Source organism: Dipodomys merriami, unplaced genomic scaffold (assembly GCF_024711535.1).
Source record: "Dipodomys merriami isolate MVZ:Mamm:240054 unplaced genomic scaffold, mDipMer1.0.p SCAF_70, whole genome shotgun sequence".
NCBI classification, from domain to species: domain Eukaryota; kingdom Metazoa; phylum Chordata; class Mammalia; order Rodentia; family Heteromyidae; genus Dipodomys; species Dipodomys merriami.
In genome coordinates, this window is record NW_027206291.1 from 3,765,434 (window position 1) to 3,782,542 (window position 17,109).

Consider the following 17,109-nt stretch of genomic DNA (forward strand, 5'->3'; position numbering starts at 1 on the left):
TATAATGACTCAAAACCCCAGTTACAGGGGAAGCACACAGCTAGGCATCAAGGCCACACATGCCACCCCCTGCAATGTAGGCCCAAGCATGAAGCAAGGAAACTGGACTGGAAGCGAGGAGACTCAAGTGGCAGATGGCAGGACACAAGATGTAGGGTGAGGATCCTGTAGTGGGCGTGGTCTGATCTGTAGGGGCGTGGCTCAAGTGGCAGAGCATCTTTCTAGCAAATGCATGACTGAGTTCAAACCCCAGTACCACCAAAAACAAAACCTTCATTTCTCAGAAAAAAAAAAAAAAAAACCTAACAGGGCCATATATAAGGCCTATTTCCTGGCCCTGCTCTGCCTTGTAGGTGGATGTGGAAAGGGGGTGGCATTGGGACACACAAGGGAGGAGCCTCGTATCTTTTGCAGCTGTGTGAGGCTGGCCCACCTGCATTACTTCTGGGGACCTGGATGCCACGCCATTAGCACACCACTTTCTTTTCAGAAAGAAACACACACACACAATGAAAGAGCTTAGAAAATTTATTCCTTTTGTTCTTTTCTTTTGAAATAATACAGGCAGGAGGGGGGACATGGTAAAAGTGAAGGGTAGTGGGAGCCAGGGGGTCCTCCAACCCTCCCGTACATCAGTCCTTCTTTCACTGTCCCTTAATGGGGAGTAGAGAGGGGTCCCCATGCTTTCCTAGGCTCAGCATCCAACTGTAAAGTGAGAAGGAATGGGAAGGAGGGGATAGGGGAGTTGGGGGTCGGGGTTGGTAGGAAAGGGGGCTTTACTCCTCTCTCTGGTAGAAAAATAGACCCCGGTTCTAGATTGATTTGTTTTTGCATAATTGGGAAGGGCATATTGTGTGGATTCATTCCTGGCTTATGAATCTTTCAAGCCTGACCATGGTGGGTTTGGGGGAGGTCCCCTTTATGTGTCCCTGGTCTCAGGAACAGATGACTGAATCTCCGGAGGGACCTGGTTTAGAGAGCTGTCAAGGTTGGGGTGGGACAGCTTCCTGGGGGGAGAGCAGGAGGTGTGGCCTGGGTGAGAGGTGGGGCAGGCAGCAGAAATCCCTCCCCCTGCCACTGAAGGATGACCCATGAACCAGACATGGGTGGACCTCCTGGGTTGTCTAACGTGGGACCACCATCCCCCAGGGCTGGTGCCTGGAATCTGGGGGTTGGGAGAACTGCTGCTGGGGTCTAGACTAGGGATCTGAGAATTCGTGGTGCAGGAGAGAAGGGGATTAAGGGCCTGGGATCCAGTGCTTGGGAGAACTAGGCTCTACCTTGTTTGCCCAGAAGTTTCAGTGGCCAGTGACTGGGGTGAAGGGATCTGGGATCCAGCAGCTGCAGTTACTGGGACCCACTTTACTGTACTGGTTGGCTTCTGTACTTGAGGAGCCAGAAGCCAGCAGGCTGGGTTTGGGAATCTGAGATCCAGTGTTGAGGAGCATAGGCTTGTACAGAGGGAATCCAGCAGGTGAAGTGGAAGGATCTGGGATCCAGTGTCCAGGTAAAGGAATACAGGAATCCAGTGGCAGGGGTGAGGGGATCTGGGATCCAGTGATGAGGTCCCAGGATCTAGGCATGACATCATCAGGATCCAGCAGTTGAGGTTTCTTGACATCCAAAACCTAGTGGCTGAGCTTGGAGATGCAGGGCACAAGGCATGGCAAGCCTGGGGAATCTGCCATCCAGTACTGAACAAAGGGCCCTAGATCTGGTGGCTCTGTGTGTGTGAGTGTGTCTGGGTGATGAGATGTGGGGGGGTACATGCTCCTGTGGACGGGGTATTGGAATCCAGCCACTTAATTGTTGTGGACCCAGTGATTAAGACATATGGGTTCAAGACCCAGTGGGTGGGCTACGGAAACAGGGACCCACCTTCAGGAATGCAGGACCTAGGGGTTTGAGGGACAAGGAATTAAGGTCTGGGGTGTGGACACGTTGGATCCTGGTGGTTCAGCAGAGGTGCGGGATCCAGCAGTTGGGTGGGGAATTTGAGATCTGGACTTGGGGTATTGGAATCCAGTGGCTGAAGTGGGGGGGAGGCTGGGATCCATTGGTCGGGCCATTCATCTCCAGTGGGTGAGGATGTCAGTGCAGGGGGTGCTATGGTTAAGGGTGTGGGATCTTGGGTAAGGTAGGCTCCGGGTCCCTCACCTGGATGCGACCCCCAGGGCCTGTTTCATGTTTTCGTAGACCACATAGGAGATGCTCACGGCTGGAATGACCTTCATGAAATTGGGGGCAATGCCCCGATAGAGCCCCAACACGCCCTCCTGGGACAGGATGTGACGAAGCAGGCCCATCATGGAGAGCTGCGGGGCCCCCTCCATGGAGGCTGGGAGAGGGGTGGGGAGGGGGCCCAGGTAAGGCTGAAGCTCCCTTTTTTAGTTCTCCCTTCCCATCCCCCCAGAGCTGGGTCAGGTGGGCAGCAGGAGGGATGAAGGTTAGACTAACAGTAGGACTTAGTACACAGACTCTGGACTTTTCTGGGCTTTGGAATCGGCTGCCAATCTCAAGTCCTCAAATTTGGAGGATGAATACAAACAGAGCAAGGTGTGTGCATGTATATGTGGTGGGCAAATGGTAGAAACATCCCCTTCCTGGAAGTCAATTCCTTCCTCTTCACAGCTAATTCCTGGCCATCTTTCCAACCTATTCCAAAGCTGGTCTTCAGTAGGTCCTCTGCAGCACTCTGGCTAAGGGAAGGTTCCTCCTTGTCTGTATTCAACCCTGAACCAATACTTAATTGTGCAATCCTTTATTCACCCTCTTTCTTTCTCTCAGAGGGCTGTGGACATCATGGCCATCTTAGTCGGATAGCTCTTGGGGGAGGAGGGAAGGTGTTGGGAAGAATCATGAAATACAAATGCTAAAATTCCCAAAGAAGCCAGGTACTGGTGGCTCACACCTGTAATCCTAGCTAATCAGGAGGCTGAGATCTGAAAATAATGGTTCTAAGCCAGCCAGGACTCACAGGAAAGTCTGTGAGACTGTGGCTCATTAGCCTTGAGCATAAAAGTTCAGGGACAGCGTCTAAGTCCTGAGTTGGAGCTCCATGACCAAAAACAAACAAAAGATTCCTAAGGAAATTCGAACCCATGAAACAGAAAAACAAGCAAGCAAACAAAAACAAAACAAGCTGGGTGCCAACAGCTCCTGCCTGTAATCCTAGTTACTCAGGAGGCTGAGATCTGAGGATGGCAGTTCAAAGCCAGCCAGGACAGGGAAGTCTGTGAGACTTTTATCTGCAAAGAACCACAAAATAATCTGGAAGTGGTGCTGTGGCTCAAGTGGTAGAGTGCTAGCCTTGAGCAAAAGCAGCTCAGGGACAGTGTTCAAGGCCCTGAGTTCAAGCCCCAGGACTGGGTAAAACAAAACAACAACAAAAACCAGTAACCAGCCTGGTCTTGAACTTCCTTATCCCCGTTCCCAGATTGTCCTTCCTGCTATATAACCCGCCAATGGCGGCCTCTGCTGATCCGCTAAGCAGCTCCTCACACCTTGGGGGGAAAGGTACACTGAGGCCCGGCGATGGGCATCCGGGTCACCCCAGCCCCCGCCTCTCTACCCCACGGGGGCCGGGGAGGGCGGCGGCCCCGAGCGCCTCACCTTGGGCCTGCATGCGGGTCCGGACCAGCGCCAGGGGGTAACTGGCGATCTGGCCGCAGGTGCTGGAGACGGTGCCGCAGGCCAGGAGCACGAGGATCCCGGGGTTCGCGGATTCCCGGCTGTACTGCTGGAGCCACCGATTCTTCAGGGTCTGCGGTGGAGAAGGGGGTTAGGGGTGCGGGCGGGGCGGCGGGTAGCCGGCCGCGGGCCCTGAGGACCCCGAGGCACCGCGCCGCCGCCGCGCGCCGCCCGGGCAGACACCGCGGACGCGGTCTGCGTATGCCCACAACCCGGAGGCTCCGCGCAGCCTCGCTCTGCCCGGGGAAGACCTCACAGACGCTGTCTGCGCATGCCCATAACTCGGAGGCACCCGGCAGCGCGAGGGCAGACACCGCGGACGCTGCCTGCGCATGCTCAGAACCGCTGCGCAGGTAACCCGTTTCCACTCCCCGCCCCCCCCCCCCCCCCACTCCCCGCAGCTCTGATTTCCACAGGTGGGATTAAGGAGCTCAAGGGGGAAGATTATCTTGGATTATCCCGGGTCAGTCCAATGTCAGCACAAGGAATTGGTTAAGACTAAGAAAGGGTCTGGGGTTGAAGCTCAGTGGAATAGGACATATGCCTGGCATGTGCTAAGGGCCTGGGTTCCATCCCCACACTTTTAAGAGGAAGAGAAGAGAAGTGGGGGGAAGGGAGGAGAGAGGAAAGAGGAGAAAGCAGGGGAGGGGAGGAGAGGAAGGAGGGAGAGAAAGGAAGAAGGGATGGAGAGAGGCAGGAAGAAAGGATACTTTGCTCCAGCCTCTGAAGAGAAAGGAAGGGGCCACGAGGCAAAGGAAGCGTTCAAGGCCTCTGAAGCTGGAAAAGGTACTGAAACTTTGCCTCTAATCTGAAGATTCTTGCGAAGCCATCAAGAAGAAATACCTCAGCTACATGCTGGGGGCTCACACCTGTCATCCTAGTTCTGAGGACCGTGGTTCAAAGTCAGCCTGGGCAGGAAAATCTATGAGGCTCTTATTTCCAATTAACCACCAAAGTGGCCGAAGTGGAGCTGTGGCTCAAGTGGTAGAGTGCTAGCCTTGAGCAGAAAAGCTCGGGGACAGCGCCCAGCCCCTGAGTTCAAGCTCCAAGATGGGGAAGAAAGGAAAGAGAGAGAGAGAGAGAGAGAGAGAGAGAGAGAGAGAGAGAGAGAGAGAGAGAGAGAGAGAGAGAGAGAGAAAAGGAAGGAAGGAAAGAAAAGAAAAATCCCATCTCTTTTTTTTTTTTTTTTGTCGGTCGTGGGGCTTGAACTCTGGGCCTGGGAGCTGTCCCTCAGCTCTTCAGCTCAAGGCGAGCGCTCTACCACTTGAGCTACAGCGCCACTTCCGGTTTTCTGGTGGTTTATTGGAGATAGGAGTCTCACGGTCTCTCCTGCCCGGGCTGGCTCTGAACCGCGATCCTCAGATCTCAGCCTCCTGAGTAGCTAGGATTACAGGCGTGAGCCACCAGCGCCCGGCAAAAATCCCATCTCTTAACATCTGCATTAAATACAGGCTAGCATGTTCCCCTGGGATGGATGTGAAGGATCCCTTCAAGCATGACTTCCATTTTGGACTGTAATCTTCCTAATTGTAAGGAAATAATACTTATGGTGCCTGAAGTCAGTGTGTGATGGCTTAGTTGCAGGCCACAGGAAACACACCTCGGGTGGCAGGTGCCTGTGGCAGCCACGGTGGAGGCCCCGATCCCTTACTGCCTCTCTTACAACCTCCTAGTGTCTAACTTCCAGTCCCAAGCTCCATCAACCCCAGGTCCTTCCCTGTATCAGGGCTAGTCAGGAACTGGAAGAAAGTACTGGAAAATCACTACTGCCCAGAAACTGACTCGAGTGTCAGCACCCTAGCCCTTTCACTCCTTTGACAGTGTGGGTTCAAGGGGGAGTTGGAGCTCTGCCTGCCAACAGGGTGATTTGCTTGCTAACACACTTCTAAGTGTTTTGAATTGTGCAGCCTCAGAAGACATGTTGACATTACCACATCACCCAATATCTTCTGGAGAGGAATTTTTACAAGTAAGTTCTTCGCAGAGGTAATCAGCAGAGATAAGTAGTGTGGGCTATTATTCTAGTATGACAGGTGACCTCATAATGAGAAGCTGGGTATGGTAGCACACACCTGTAATCCCAGCCAATAAGATACTTTCTCCAACAACGGAAGAAGGACAGACACACAGAGACACATATGAAGGAGAAAACCAGATGACACTAGAGACGGGAATGCTGCTGGGCAAGGTAGTGGACACCTGTAGTCCCGGTGACTTAGAAGGCTGAGATAGATCGCTGGAGCCCAGTGGTTCTTAGTCAGCTTGGGACAATATAGCGAGACCTCAGGTTGAATACAAAAAAGGAGCAGCAACAACAGGTCCAAGACCCGACGAAGCTAGGAAGAGATACAGGAGGGTTCTGGCTGGTTCCAGGGGTGTGTGGCTCTCCTAACAGCTTGAAGTGGACTTTTGACTTCCTGGACTGTGCACTATTTCTGTTGTTTTAACCAGCTGCTTGCTTATTTGTACTGGATTTCCGAGCATTGACAGCCCGCAGCAACTGCAGGCCTTCACAGCCGTGTCTACCAGGTTCGGCTGGAAAATTCCAAATAACTGTGACTCAGAGGACCCTACCTACCTAAAGCTAGAATCAAGGTGACAATCATTCTGAGCCATATAAGAACAGAAATTTGTACCTAAAGATTGTTACCTCTTTTTCTTATTTTTTTTTTTCCTGGCAGCACTGGAATTTGAACTCAGGATCTTACTCTTGCTACACAGGTGGCTCTGCCATCCACCACGCCCCTTCCCTTAAACCACGCCCCACTACCCTTTAGTCAGACTTCCAGCCCTTTTTGGCTGTTGAGTTTCACACTTCCCTGTTAAAGCCAGTCTCAGACTGTAATCCTGTCTAGGCTTCCCAAGTATATATGGGGCTATAGAAACAAACCACCCTACCTGGCTAGTTTTGTTGAGATCGGAATCTCTCTCTCTCTCTCTCTTTTTTTGCCTAAAACCACAATCCTAACCATCTCTGCCTCCTAAGTGGTTGGGATCACTGGTGTGTGCCATTGTACCTCTATACCTGCTTTTTTCTCTCCCCCCCCCCTTTTTTTGGTCAGTCATGGGCTTGAACTCAGGGCCTGGGCACTGTCCCTGAGCTCTTTTGCTCAAGACTAGAACTCTACCACTTTGAGCCACAGCTCCACTTCCAGTTTTCTGGTGGTTCATTGGCAATAAGAGTCTCACAGACTTTCCTCAGATCTCAGCCTTCTGAGTAGGATTATAGGATGAGCCACTGGCACCTGGCCTTCTTTTCATCGATCTCTTTCTATATATACATACAGTATCACTAAAGGTAGAACCTAGGGCCTTTCACATATGCTAGGTAATTGCTCTGGGGATGAGCCCCCTACCAAGGATGAGATCTGAAGATCACAGTTTGAAGCCAGCTGGGGCAGGAAGCTATTCAAAAAGAACCAGAAGTGGTGCTGTAGTTCAAGTGATAGAACACTAGCCTGAGCAAGAGAAGCTCAGGGACAGCACCCAGGCCCTGAGTTCCAGCCCCAGGACCAGCACAAAAAAGAACAAGGAAAAAAAATATAACTATTCCGGGCTAGGAAGGTGGCTTAGTGATAGAGTGCTTGCTTAGCATGCATGAGGCCCTGGATTCAATTCCTCAGTACCACATACACAGAAAAAGCCGGAAGTGGCGCTGTGGCTCAACTGGTAGAGTGCTAACCTTGAGAAAAGAAGCTCAGGGACAGTGCGCAGGCCCTGAGTTCAAGCCCCAGGACTGACCAAAAAAAAAAAAAAGAAAAGGAAAACTATTCTGTTGAAAAGAGACATTGGATGGGGGATGGATTGACTGGCAATGTCGCTCAGAGGTGGAGGCTTGAGTAGTTTGTGCAAGGTCCTGGGGTTGATGCCCAGCACTGAAAATAAGAAAAATAAAAGTCAAACCCTTTTACTGCAGAGCCTGTAAGGGACTAACAAATCTGACACCGCAGGACACGTGCACAGCTTCTCAAGCTTCTTAGATTACTAACTCCGGAATGTGTTAAATGGGGTTCTCTCTGCTCACACCCTCAAAGGTGTCTTCCTGTATTGAGAAATAGTCACATCCTTTCCATGAGGTCCTGGATAGCCCTTCACTTTTATCGTTTGCTCTAATGGGTCTCCTTGCTCCAGGCTTCCCCTCCTCCGCCAGGCCAAATACCGCCTTACCCCTGGGCCTTTGCACACACTGTGTACCTAACAGGTAACAGTAACAGGCTCCACCAACTCCCAGGAGTTCCTCCACCCCTTCCACCCACTGTGATCTGTCTTGTGTTTGTGTGTGTGTGTGTGTGCTTGTGTGTGCTGTCAGTAGTGAGGCTTGAACTCAGGACCTGGGCTCTGTCCCTTAGCTTTATCTGTTCAAGGCTGGTACTCTCCCACTTGAGCCCCCAGATCCATCTCTGGCTTTTTGGTGGTTAATTGGAGATCAGAGTCCCATAGTCTTTTCCACTCAGGTTGGCTTTGAACCATGATCCTCAGATCTCAGCTTCCTGAGCATCAGGGATTGCAGGCATCAGTCACTGGCACCCTGCTCAAGGGACCTGTTTCATGTGTGTCTTGGAACCTGTCAGGCTCAGCTGGAATTATCCTCTGCTGGTTGATGGCTGAGCTATGTGGGTTGGGTCTCAGCCTCTACGTGCAGCCATAGATGATAGTTCCAGAGTGGAAGCACAGAGCGTGCTTGCATGGCTGACTGAGCGAGCGGTGGTCATGGCTAGATGCTGGCTAGGGAGGGAGCATGGATGGGCAGGAGAGAGAATCTGAGAGGAGGGGCAGCTATTGATTCTGTAGTATGCAGCGCAGAACAGAAATAAAGAGGGAAAAAAGCCGGGGGCCGGTGGCTCAGGCCTGTAATCCTAGCTACTCCAGAGGCTGAGATCTGAGGATCACAGTTCAAAGCCAGCCCGGGCAGGAAAGTCTGTGAGACTCTTGTCTCCAATGAACCACCAGGAAACCGGAAGTGGTGCTGTGGCTCAAGTGGTAGAGTGCTCGCCTTGAGCTGAAGAGCTCAGGGACAGCGCCCAGGCCCAGAGTTCAAGCCCCATGACTAACAAAAATAAAAATAAAAAGAAAGAGAAAATAACTAATACATAAAAAGTGTCTAGAGGGAAGGTTGAGGCAGTAGGACACCTGCCAAACAAGCAGGAGGCCCTGAGTTCAAACCCAGGTAGCAGCAGTAGAAAAAAAAGACTGCGGTTCAAAGCCAGCTGGGGCAGGAAAACTTGTGAGACTCTTGTTTTCAATTAGCCAGCAAAAATCCAGAAATTAGCTTTGGCTCAAGTGGTAGAGTACTAGCCTTAGAGCAATAAAGCTCAGGGACAGCACCCCGGGCCCTGAGTTCAAGCTCCAGGACCACCACAAAAAAAGAAAGAAAGAAAGAAAAGAAGGTTCTTGCAATGGTAAGAAGCAGAGTGGGGATTGGAGGTTTTGGGGTTCCCCTGGATTCCAAGGCTCACCCCATGATTATGTTTCTGCAGCTATATGAGGTCAAGTGGGTTGGGAGGGGAAGGAAGGACTCTGGGGCGGGCCCTCAGGGGAGAGCGGGCGGGCAGGCTGCCCACAGACCTCGTACACGGCCAGGTCGATGCCCGCGTAGGGGATGATGCCCAGCATGTTGGGCAGGTAGCCGCGGTAGAAAGCGCGAGGCCCTTCCTGCTCCAGGATCCGCCTGGCACAATCCAGCAGCCCCTTGTATTGTCCGGTCCTGCGTAGGGTCAGCCGTGTCTTCAGTACCTGGGGGGAAGCCGGTTACCCCTGGAAAAGCTGTCCCTAGAGTCATTCCCAGAAACAGCCACTCCTGGGAGCAGACATCTTGGGAAAAACGTTAATTTTTTAAATTTAATCAATTAAATGAATTTATTTTTGCCAGACACCTGTGGATCACACCTGTAGTCCCAGCTAGTCAGGAGGCTGAGATCTGAGGATCATGTTTTGAAGCCAGCCCAGGCAGGAAAGTCTGTGAGAGTCTTATTTCCAATTAACCAGAAAAATGTCAAAAGTAGAGCTTTGGCTCAAGGGGTTGAGTGCTAGCTTTGAGTAAAAATGTTCAAGATCAGCGCCCAGGCCTCTAGTTCAAATCCCAGGGGACATACACATACACGCGCGCGCGTGCGCGCGCGCGCACACACACACACACACACACACACACACACACACACACACACACACACACACACACACACACACACACACACACACACACACACGGAGTTTAGCTGGACACCAGTGGCTCATGCTTATAATCCTAGCTACTCAGGAAGCTGATTGCTAGAGGATCACGATTCAAAGTCAGCCCAGGAAGAAAAATCCATATGAGACCCTATCTTTGATTAACCAGTAAAAATATGAGCTGGAGGGATGGTTTAGGTGGTAAAGCACCAGGTGACAAGCCAAGCTAGCTTGAAGTTCTGAATTCAAACACTGGTACTAGAAAAAATAAAGTGGGTGATATTCCTTTTCCTATGTGCATACCCCCTTATTGACTGGTATGTGGAATGTGATTAGTGGAGCACAAGCAGCAATGTTGAGTCATGAGACAGATGGGAGACCAAAGCCACCAAATCTGGCCTGTCATTCTTACCTCTACGTTTCATTTATCTGAGTGTTCTGTTACTTTCAGTATCCTAATGATCTTCTGTCTGAAACCTAACAATGTAGAAAGGCTAACCCTTTGGGACAAGCATCCATTCCTCTTTTTTTGTTGTTGTTGTTGGCTGTGGCTTGAACTCTGGGCCTGGGCGCTGTCCCTCAGCTCTTCAGCTCAAGGCAAGCACTCTACCACTTGAGCCACAGTGCCACTTCTGGTTTCCTGGTGGTTCATTGGAGATAAGAGTCTTACTGGCTTTCTTGCCCAGGCTGGCTTTGAACTGTGATTCTCAGATCTCAGCCTACTGAGTAGCTAGGATTACAGGCGAGAGCAACCAACGCACAGCCCCCTTTTTTTGTTTGTGGGGCTTGAACTCTGGGCACTGTCCCTCAGCTCTTCAGCTCAAGGCTAGTGCTCTACCACTTGAGCCACAGGGTCACTTCCAGCTTTTTCTGCTTATGTGGTGCTGAGGAATCAAACCCAGGGCCTCATGCATGCAAGGCAAGCACTCTACCACTGAGCCACCTTCCCAGCCCCTTCTTCTTCTTCTTCCTTTTTTTGGTCGGCCTTGGGGCCTGAACTCTGGGCCTAGGTGCTGTCCCAGCACTCTTCATCTCAAGGCTACCATTGTACCACTGAGCCACAGCATCATTTCTGGTTTTTTGGTGGTTAATCGGTGATAAGAGTCTCACAGACTTTCCTGCCTGGCTGGCTTTGAACTGCGATCCTCAGATCGCTGCCTCCTGAGTAGTTAGGGTAACAGGCGAGAGCCACTGGTGACCAGCTACATCCTTTTCTTCAAAGAAGCTAATGCACCATGGCTGGCTGCCATGCGTGTGGCTGGACGTGAACTTGCCTGGCTTTCTGGCACTGAGGGCTCTGAGCCAGAGCATACACAGGTTTATGGTGCCATGGTGAGAGATCCCAGCGGCTGCCACCCCACCCCACCCACCCCACCCACCCCACCCCAGCAGAACCTCCACCCTCAGGCCCCTCCTTCTCACCTCCATGGGGTAAATAATGGTTTGAGCCGTGGCGCCGGCCAGGGAACCAGCCACAAAACGCTCCTGCACGTGGAGCGCCTCCTGCCGGCCGCGGATGGCCTGCTTGATCTGGGATGGGGGGAGAAGCAGGGGTGAGGGTCCCCAGGGTGGAGCAGTTTACCCTACTTCTGGCTTTCTGTGGCCTTGGTGTAGGGGAGCAGACAGCCACGGGGGGGGCATACATATGGACCCCCACCTCTAAGCTGACCCCAGGTGTCATCCCTAGCCCCCCCCCCCATGCCACATACACCCTCCCTGACCTGCGGCCCCCTCACCTGTTCGTAGGCCATGAACTTGATGGCAGACTCAGGGGCGATCTTGAGCACGTTGATGCCATTCCCCCGCCACAGCGACCAGAAGCCCCCCTCCTGTACCATGCTGCGGAGCCCGCCCAGGATGTTGAACCGGTTGTTCTTTGAGGCGTGGACCTGAGTGGGCAGACAAGGGGGAGGGGCTTGGAATGTCCTCCCGGGGCCTAGAGGACGGGGTAGGGGGGGCATCCCCCCTCCCAGACCCCCATACCTGCATGAAGACTTTGAGGCGATCCAAAGGTGCAGTGCCCGTCCGGGACACGGCACCGGCCACCGCGCCGGCCACCAGCTGCTTCCACCAAGTGCCCGTCAGTTTCTCCTGCTCTGAGAATTCATCCGGCACCGTGAGGCACTCGCCAATGTCTAGGACCTGAGGACAGGGGCCGCTGGTGTCAGGCATGGAGGTCTCAAAGAGTGAGGAGGGGTCCCCTCCAGACACCATCAGATCCCTGGCTATTCTCACTCAGGAACCCGGGACCTAGGGCAAAGCTCCCTCCCCACATCCAGACTGTTCTAGGGCTTGAACTCAGAGCCCAGGTGCTGTGCCTGAGCTCCTGTGCTCAAGGTTGAGCCACAGCACTACTTCCAACTTTTTTTTTTCCTGTCCTGGGCTGGCTTGGAACCATGATCTTCAGATCTCAGCCTCCTGAGTAGCTAGGATTACAGGCATGAGCCACTGTACCTGGCTCACTGACATTTCTATTCAGCCACAGCCCTTGAATCAGGGGGGACAGAGGTCACTGCAGAGCCAGGGGTTGAGGCTGGAAGGCCTAGAATTCCATCTGCTGAGCTCTTTCTTCCTGGCACCTCCAGTGCCCCCAAGAAGTCCCCCATGCAAATAAAAATGGGGCTCAGAGAGCAGAGATGCCCCACATGGTTCTCCAGGCTCTTGAACTCAAAGTTCAGAAAGAGAGGACGGCTTTACTTCCCTACTTGTTGGGAGAGCTGGTCAGCCTCTTTGCAGCCCCAGAGAAGCAGCCCCAGTAATCCCCTCCCAGGAAAGAAAACCCAGCTCCTGGGGCAGTGAGTGAGGGGCTGGGAGGTGGCTCAGCTCACCGTGGAATGTTTCCAGAAATACAGCACGTCTTCCACGTTTTCCAGCGAGTGCAGCAGGAAGTGATCCCGCCATTCCTGCCAGTCGATGGTCATCGTGCCATCGCGGTCCATGCTGGAGGCAGGTTGGGCATGGGTCAGGATCAGTGCCAGCAGGTGGGGCTTGAACTCAGGGCCTGGGCACCATCCTTGAACCTCTGCGCTTGAGCCACAACATTGCTTCCAATTTTTGAAGGGTTCCTTGGTTTCACAGAGCCAGGTGCTGGTAGCTCACGCCTGTAATCCTAGCTACCCAGGAGGCTGAGATCTGAGGATCGTAGTTGAAAGCCAGCCTGAGCAGGGAAGTCCCTGAGACTCTTCAAGAAACCACTCAGAAAATGAAGTGGTGCTGTGGCTCAAGTGGTAGAGCACTAGCCTTGAGCTGAAGAGCTGAGAGACAGTGCCCAGACCCAGAGTTCAGGCCCCACAACCAACCCCCCTCCCCCCAAAAAAAGTCTCACAGAGACTTTTCTGCCCAGGCTGGTATTGAACCATGATCCTCAGCCTCCTGAGTTGCTGGGATTACAGGCATCCGGCTGTGTGGTACCACATTTCTACTACTGCTGGAATCAGGTCTCCTGGCTTGTCTGCTGTCCTGGTATTAATTCTTCATATATCAGGAGCCCTATCTTGACCTTCATTATTTTTAAAAATTTATTGTTATTTTTGAGGTGATAGACAATGGGGTTACATTTACATGAACAGGTAGTGCATACATTTCCTTTCGTACAGTGTCATCTGTTCCCTCATTCTCTCCCAATCCCTCCCTCCCGTCTTCACCCACAAGTTGCATAGTTTGCTTTCATCCATGTCCAGTGCGCTCCACTGCTGCCCTTTCCCCCCTTTTCCCTTGGATTCTGTGCCCTCCCTCCACCCTCCCACAGATGTATACATGAAATCAAATAAAAAGTAAAGAATACAGAGCATGACTTTCATTACACAGGGGGAAACTGAGGCTCAGAGAGCTCAAGCCACTGGCCTCCGAAGCCCTCCCTCATCTCTCCCCTCCCTGGAACTGGATCTGGAGCCCTGAAGATCGAGGTGGCTGAGGGCTGAGGCAGGGCTGAGTTATCTGTAATTTCAAGCCTCTCTCCACTCACCTGTGCAGAATCTTCTCTGCTTGCTCCAGGGTGATGGAAATACCCAGAGCCCGGAAACTCTGCTGGATCTCGGAGACATCGATGTGACCTAGAAAAGGGGCCCCCCTGATGTCGGAGAAGGAATGTTGGGGGGAGGGAGTGGGACCCTGAGGGACCCCAAAACCAAAGATTAGGATAGCTGGAAATAGGACCTTCTAGCAAGACCAGAGGATCAAGAAACCCAGGGGTGGCTTTCCATCTGGGACTACAGGGAGGTCCCGGACTCGTTGGACTCAGAGAAGTGGCAGTGGGCAGCACTAAGGAGTCCTCTGTTCCCCTGACGGATGGATGGATGGATGGATGGATGGATGGATGGATGGATGGATGGATTCAGAGGCTAATACAGGGGTCCCTATGCCACAGAGAAATAAGAGGCGATGTTTAGAACCCACAAGATGCTTTACCCAGGGAGGGGAGAGGGGACATAAAAGCAACATGTTGGTGGTCAGGGGGGATCCCTGAGAGTATTCCCAGGGGTCTCACTTCAGAAGTGAAGAAGGGGTGGGCCAGGCTGGCTGGGTGTAGAAACACCTAGTTGGGGTGAGGAGAAGTCTCAAAATAGCCTGTGAGTCATCGGGAAGGAGAAGCCCTCCCCACCCCAGCCCTGCTGGTTCCGCCCCTACTAAGCCCCATCCTCTCCCCCCTCCCCCCCCAGCCCACAGTCCGACATTACCATCCTGGTTGCGGTCAAGACTGTGGAACATGAGCAGAAGGCGTTGCTCGCGCTCCTGCAGGTACTGAGTGAACTCCTCCAGATCAAGCCCCACATCTGGGTCAGCGTCGCCCTGGGGCGCAATCCCCTGGTGAGAGGGGAGAGGGACAGATCTGAAGGGGCCCAGAGTCCCCCCCCCCATATGGCTTCAAGGAAGGGGACAGCTCACTTCTCAGCAAGATGCTCAAGGCCATAGAACCAGGTGCATGGCAGGATCGTGGCCCAGTTTTCCTGACAAACTCCCCACCCCCCTGCCCCCTGCCAAGTCAACTAACTGAAGGTCACGGAGTTGAGAAACTATAACCTCTTTTCGTTAAGATTTTCTTATTTTGGTGCCAATACTGGGGCTTGAACTCAGGGCTGTCCCTTAGCTGTTTCATTCAAGGCTGGCCCTTTGACACTTGAGCCACAGCTCCACTTTCAGCTTTTTGATGGTTAATTGGAGATAAGAGTCTTATAGATTTGGCTACCTGGGATAGCCTCAAACCTTGGTCCTCCTATCTCAGCCTCCAGAGTAGCTAGTAGATAAGTCTGAGCTACCAGGACCCAGCTCTAACCTTGGTTTTGGTCTCCAAAGACTGACCCGTAAAAACCTATGCACAAGGAGGGCTCTCTTTAGAAATCACCCCAGGTCACCCAGCATAACAGCTCCAGGCCTCCACCCTACCCACCTGGGAGCTAGGATTAAAGCCTGGGAGGAAGCTGTGGGCACCCGGGGGCTATGGGTGTGCGATCACCTGCACGCTGGAGGAGGAAGGGCATGGTCTTGCCCCGATGGATCCATTTCCAGCCGACAGTGGCTGCGGGCAGGATTAAATCCCAGGCGGGGGCAGTGTGCCAGGTCCCGGGGAAAGGGCAGGCAGGACTGGAAGCAGAGGTCGGGGGCAGAGGGGAGGGCAGGGGCGCCCCTGGAGGGTGGGCAGGGTGTGTCCGCAGGAGGCGGGATGGCAGGGGGGGGGGGTGTCCGGTCCGGACGAGGGCGTGTCGGGGCAGGTCTGGCTCTGTCCCCTGGCCGATGTCTGTGGGGGTGGGAGGGTGGGGGTGCGGGGTGCCGGGGTGCTGGCTGGCAGCGGGTTGCAGGCCCGTGGGGCGCCCCCCTCCCCCCACCCCGGCAGCCGTGTCTTGTGATCGAATCATGCCAGGCAGGGGATGGAGGGAGGGAGAACAGACAGACAGGGGTCCTGCGGTCCAGCCAGCCACAGGTGGTCCCCGGCCATTTTCGCCCCCCCCCCATCCCCGACTCAGGGGCTCCGAATGCCTGGCCCGGCGCGCGGGGGGGGGGAGGGGGCGGTGTGTGTCGTGCGCAAAAAGCGGGGTGTCCTGGTGTGTCTGTGGGGGGGGTACCTGTTGGGTGCCGCGGTCTGGATCGCCCCCGCCCAGCCTGGCCAGTCCCCGGCGCAACTCGTGCACGTCCACGCGGCCATCCTTGTTGCTGTCTAGCTCCTCGAACAGGCGACCCCAGCGCTGCCGCCGCTCCGCGTCGCCGGGGCCCCCCCGCATGGCGCCGGCCCGGCGGGGGGGGGAGGCCCGGCGGGGGAGGCCTCAACCGGGGGGGCTGGGCTCCCCCTCCCCCCCGGGCCCCTGCAGGACCAGCGCCCCGGCCCCGGACACCGCAGCCCCAGTGCACAGCCCGCCGGGCTCTGCCACTGGCAGAAGGGGATCGCTGCTAGCCGGCGCCGCCCGCGCCAGAACTTGAGTCTCTCCCCCCCCCATCACCAACTCGCTGGCGGGGGTGGGGGGGTGGGAAAGGGGAGGAGGGCGGAGCTGGGGGGCGTGCGTGCGCAGGGATGCTTGAGCGTTGCGTGGCTCTGGAGCACGGGCTGTGGAGGGGGGGGCGGTCCTAGGGAGGGTAGGCATCTCTGATCTTCTGGTTGCGATTCTACCTTGGCTAGCCTCAGTTTACCCGATCCCTCTGTCCTGAATGAGGTGAAGGAGGGAGATGTTAAGCACAAGGGTTTCGTAATCGCTTTCCACCTGACCTCCCTCTCCTACTTAATCCTCTTCAACAACCACAGTGGCCGTTTTTTACCCACACAAACGCAAGGACTCTGCCCTAGCTAAGCTCTTCCGCCCGCCCGCCCCGGTCAGATTCTCCACTTGGTTACAGAAACGGAAGATCGCGAGGCAGCGCTTTGACTCCTTTTCTACATCCCGCCCGCGCGCCTCCTTTTTTCGGTCCCACTCAGACTGGGAAACGGAAGATCAACACGCGGCGCCGCTGCAAAGTCTGCTTCTCATTGGCTGGAGGCGCTTGAGCGACGCCCTCCTGCCCCGCCCCACCGCTCCACCTGGGCGGGGCCTCCCAGCTGACCTCGGGCTGTCCCACCACCCTCAGGCAGTTTTAAAGTGGCCGCGACCGGATGCGAACGCCGGGCCTGCGGCTTTCTCCGTACCTGACAGAGTAGGTGTTGGGAAGGGGGGGGGTCCCAGGTGAGGTTAAGGATCTGGAGGCCCGTGCACTACGGGTGTGTGTAGGGGGGGCGGGGGTGTCCCCAGCCAATCGCTCCCGCTGCACCTGTGTCATGTCCCGCCCACT

At 54.3% G+C, this 17,109-nt stretch overlaps 1 protein-coding gene across 1 annotated transcript; it reads right to left on the bottom strand.

Moving 5' to 3' along the window:
* Nucleotides 1–510: 510 nt before the first annotated feature.
* On the bottom strand, nt 511–16,221 carry Slc25a23 (solute carrier family 25 member 23). Its single transcript, XM_070008299.1, has 11 exons — nt 15,918–16,221; nt 14,535–14,661; nt 13,823–13,910; nt 12,687–12,798; nt 11,842–12,000; nt 11,595–11,747; nt 11,281–11,388; nt 9,256–9,423; nt 3,613–3,763; nt 2,158–2,338; nt 511–1,640 (listed from the first exon to the last, which is right to left on the bottom strand). The coding sequence occupies exons 1-11, from the start codon at nt 16,071–16,073 to the stop codon at nt 1,277–1,279; spliced, it is 1,767 nt and encodes a 588-aa protein (XP_069864400.1). The 5' UTR covers nt 16,074–16,221; the 3' UTR covers nt 511–1,276.
* Between the last annotated feature and the right edge of the window lie 888 nt (nt 16,222–17,109).

Bases quoted from the DNA above. Each gene is read 5' to 3' on its own strand.
- Slc25a23 (XM_070008299.1), bottom strand. From the start codon at position 16,073: ATGCGGGGGGGCCCCGGCGACGCGGAGCGGCGGCAGCGCTGGGGTCGC. The intron at 14,662-15,917 runs GTACCCCCCCCA...CCCTCTCACCAG, and splicing joins CAGACCGCGGCACCCAACAG to GGGATTGCGCCCCAGGGCGA. The intron at 12,799-13,822 runs GTGAGTGGAGAG...ACCTGCCTCCAG, and splicing joins GCAGAGAAGATTCTGCACAG to CATGGACCGCGATGGCACGA.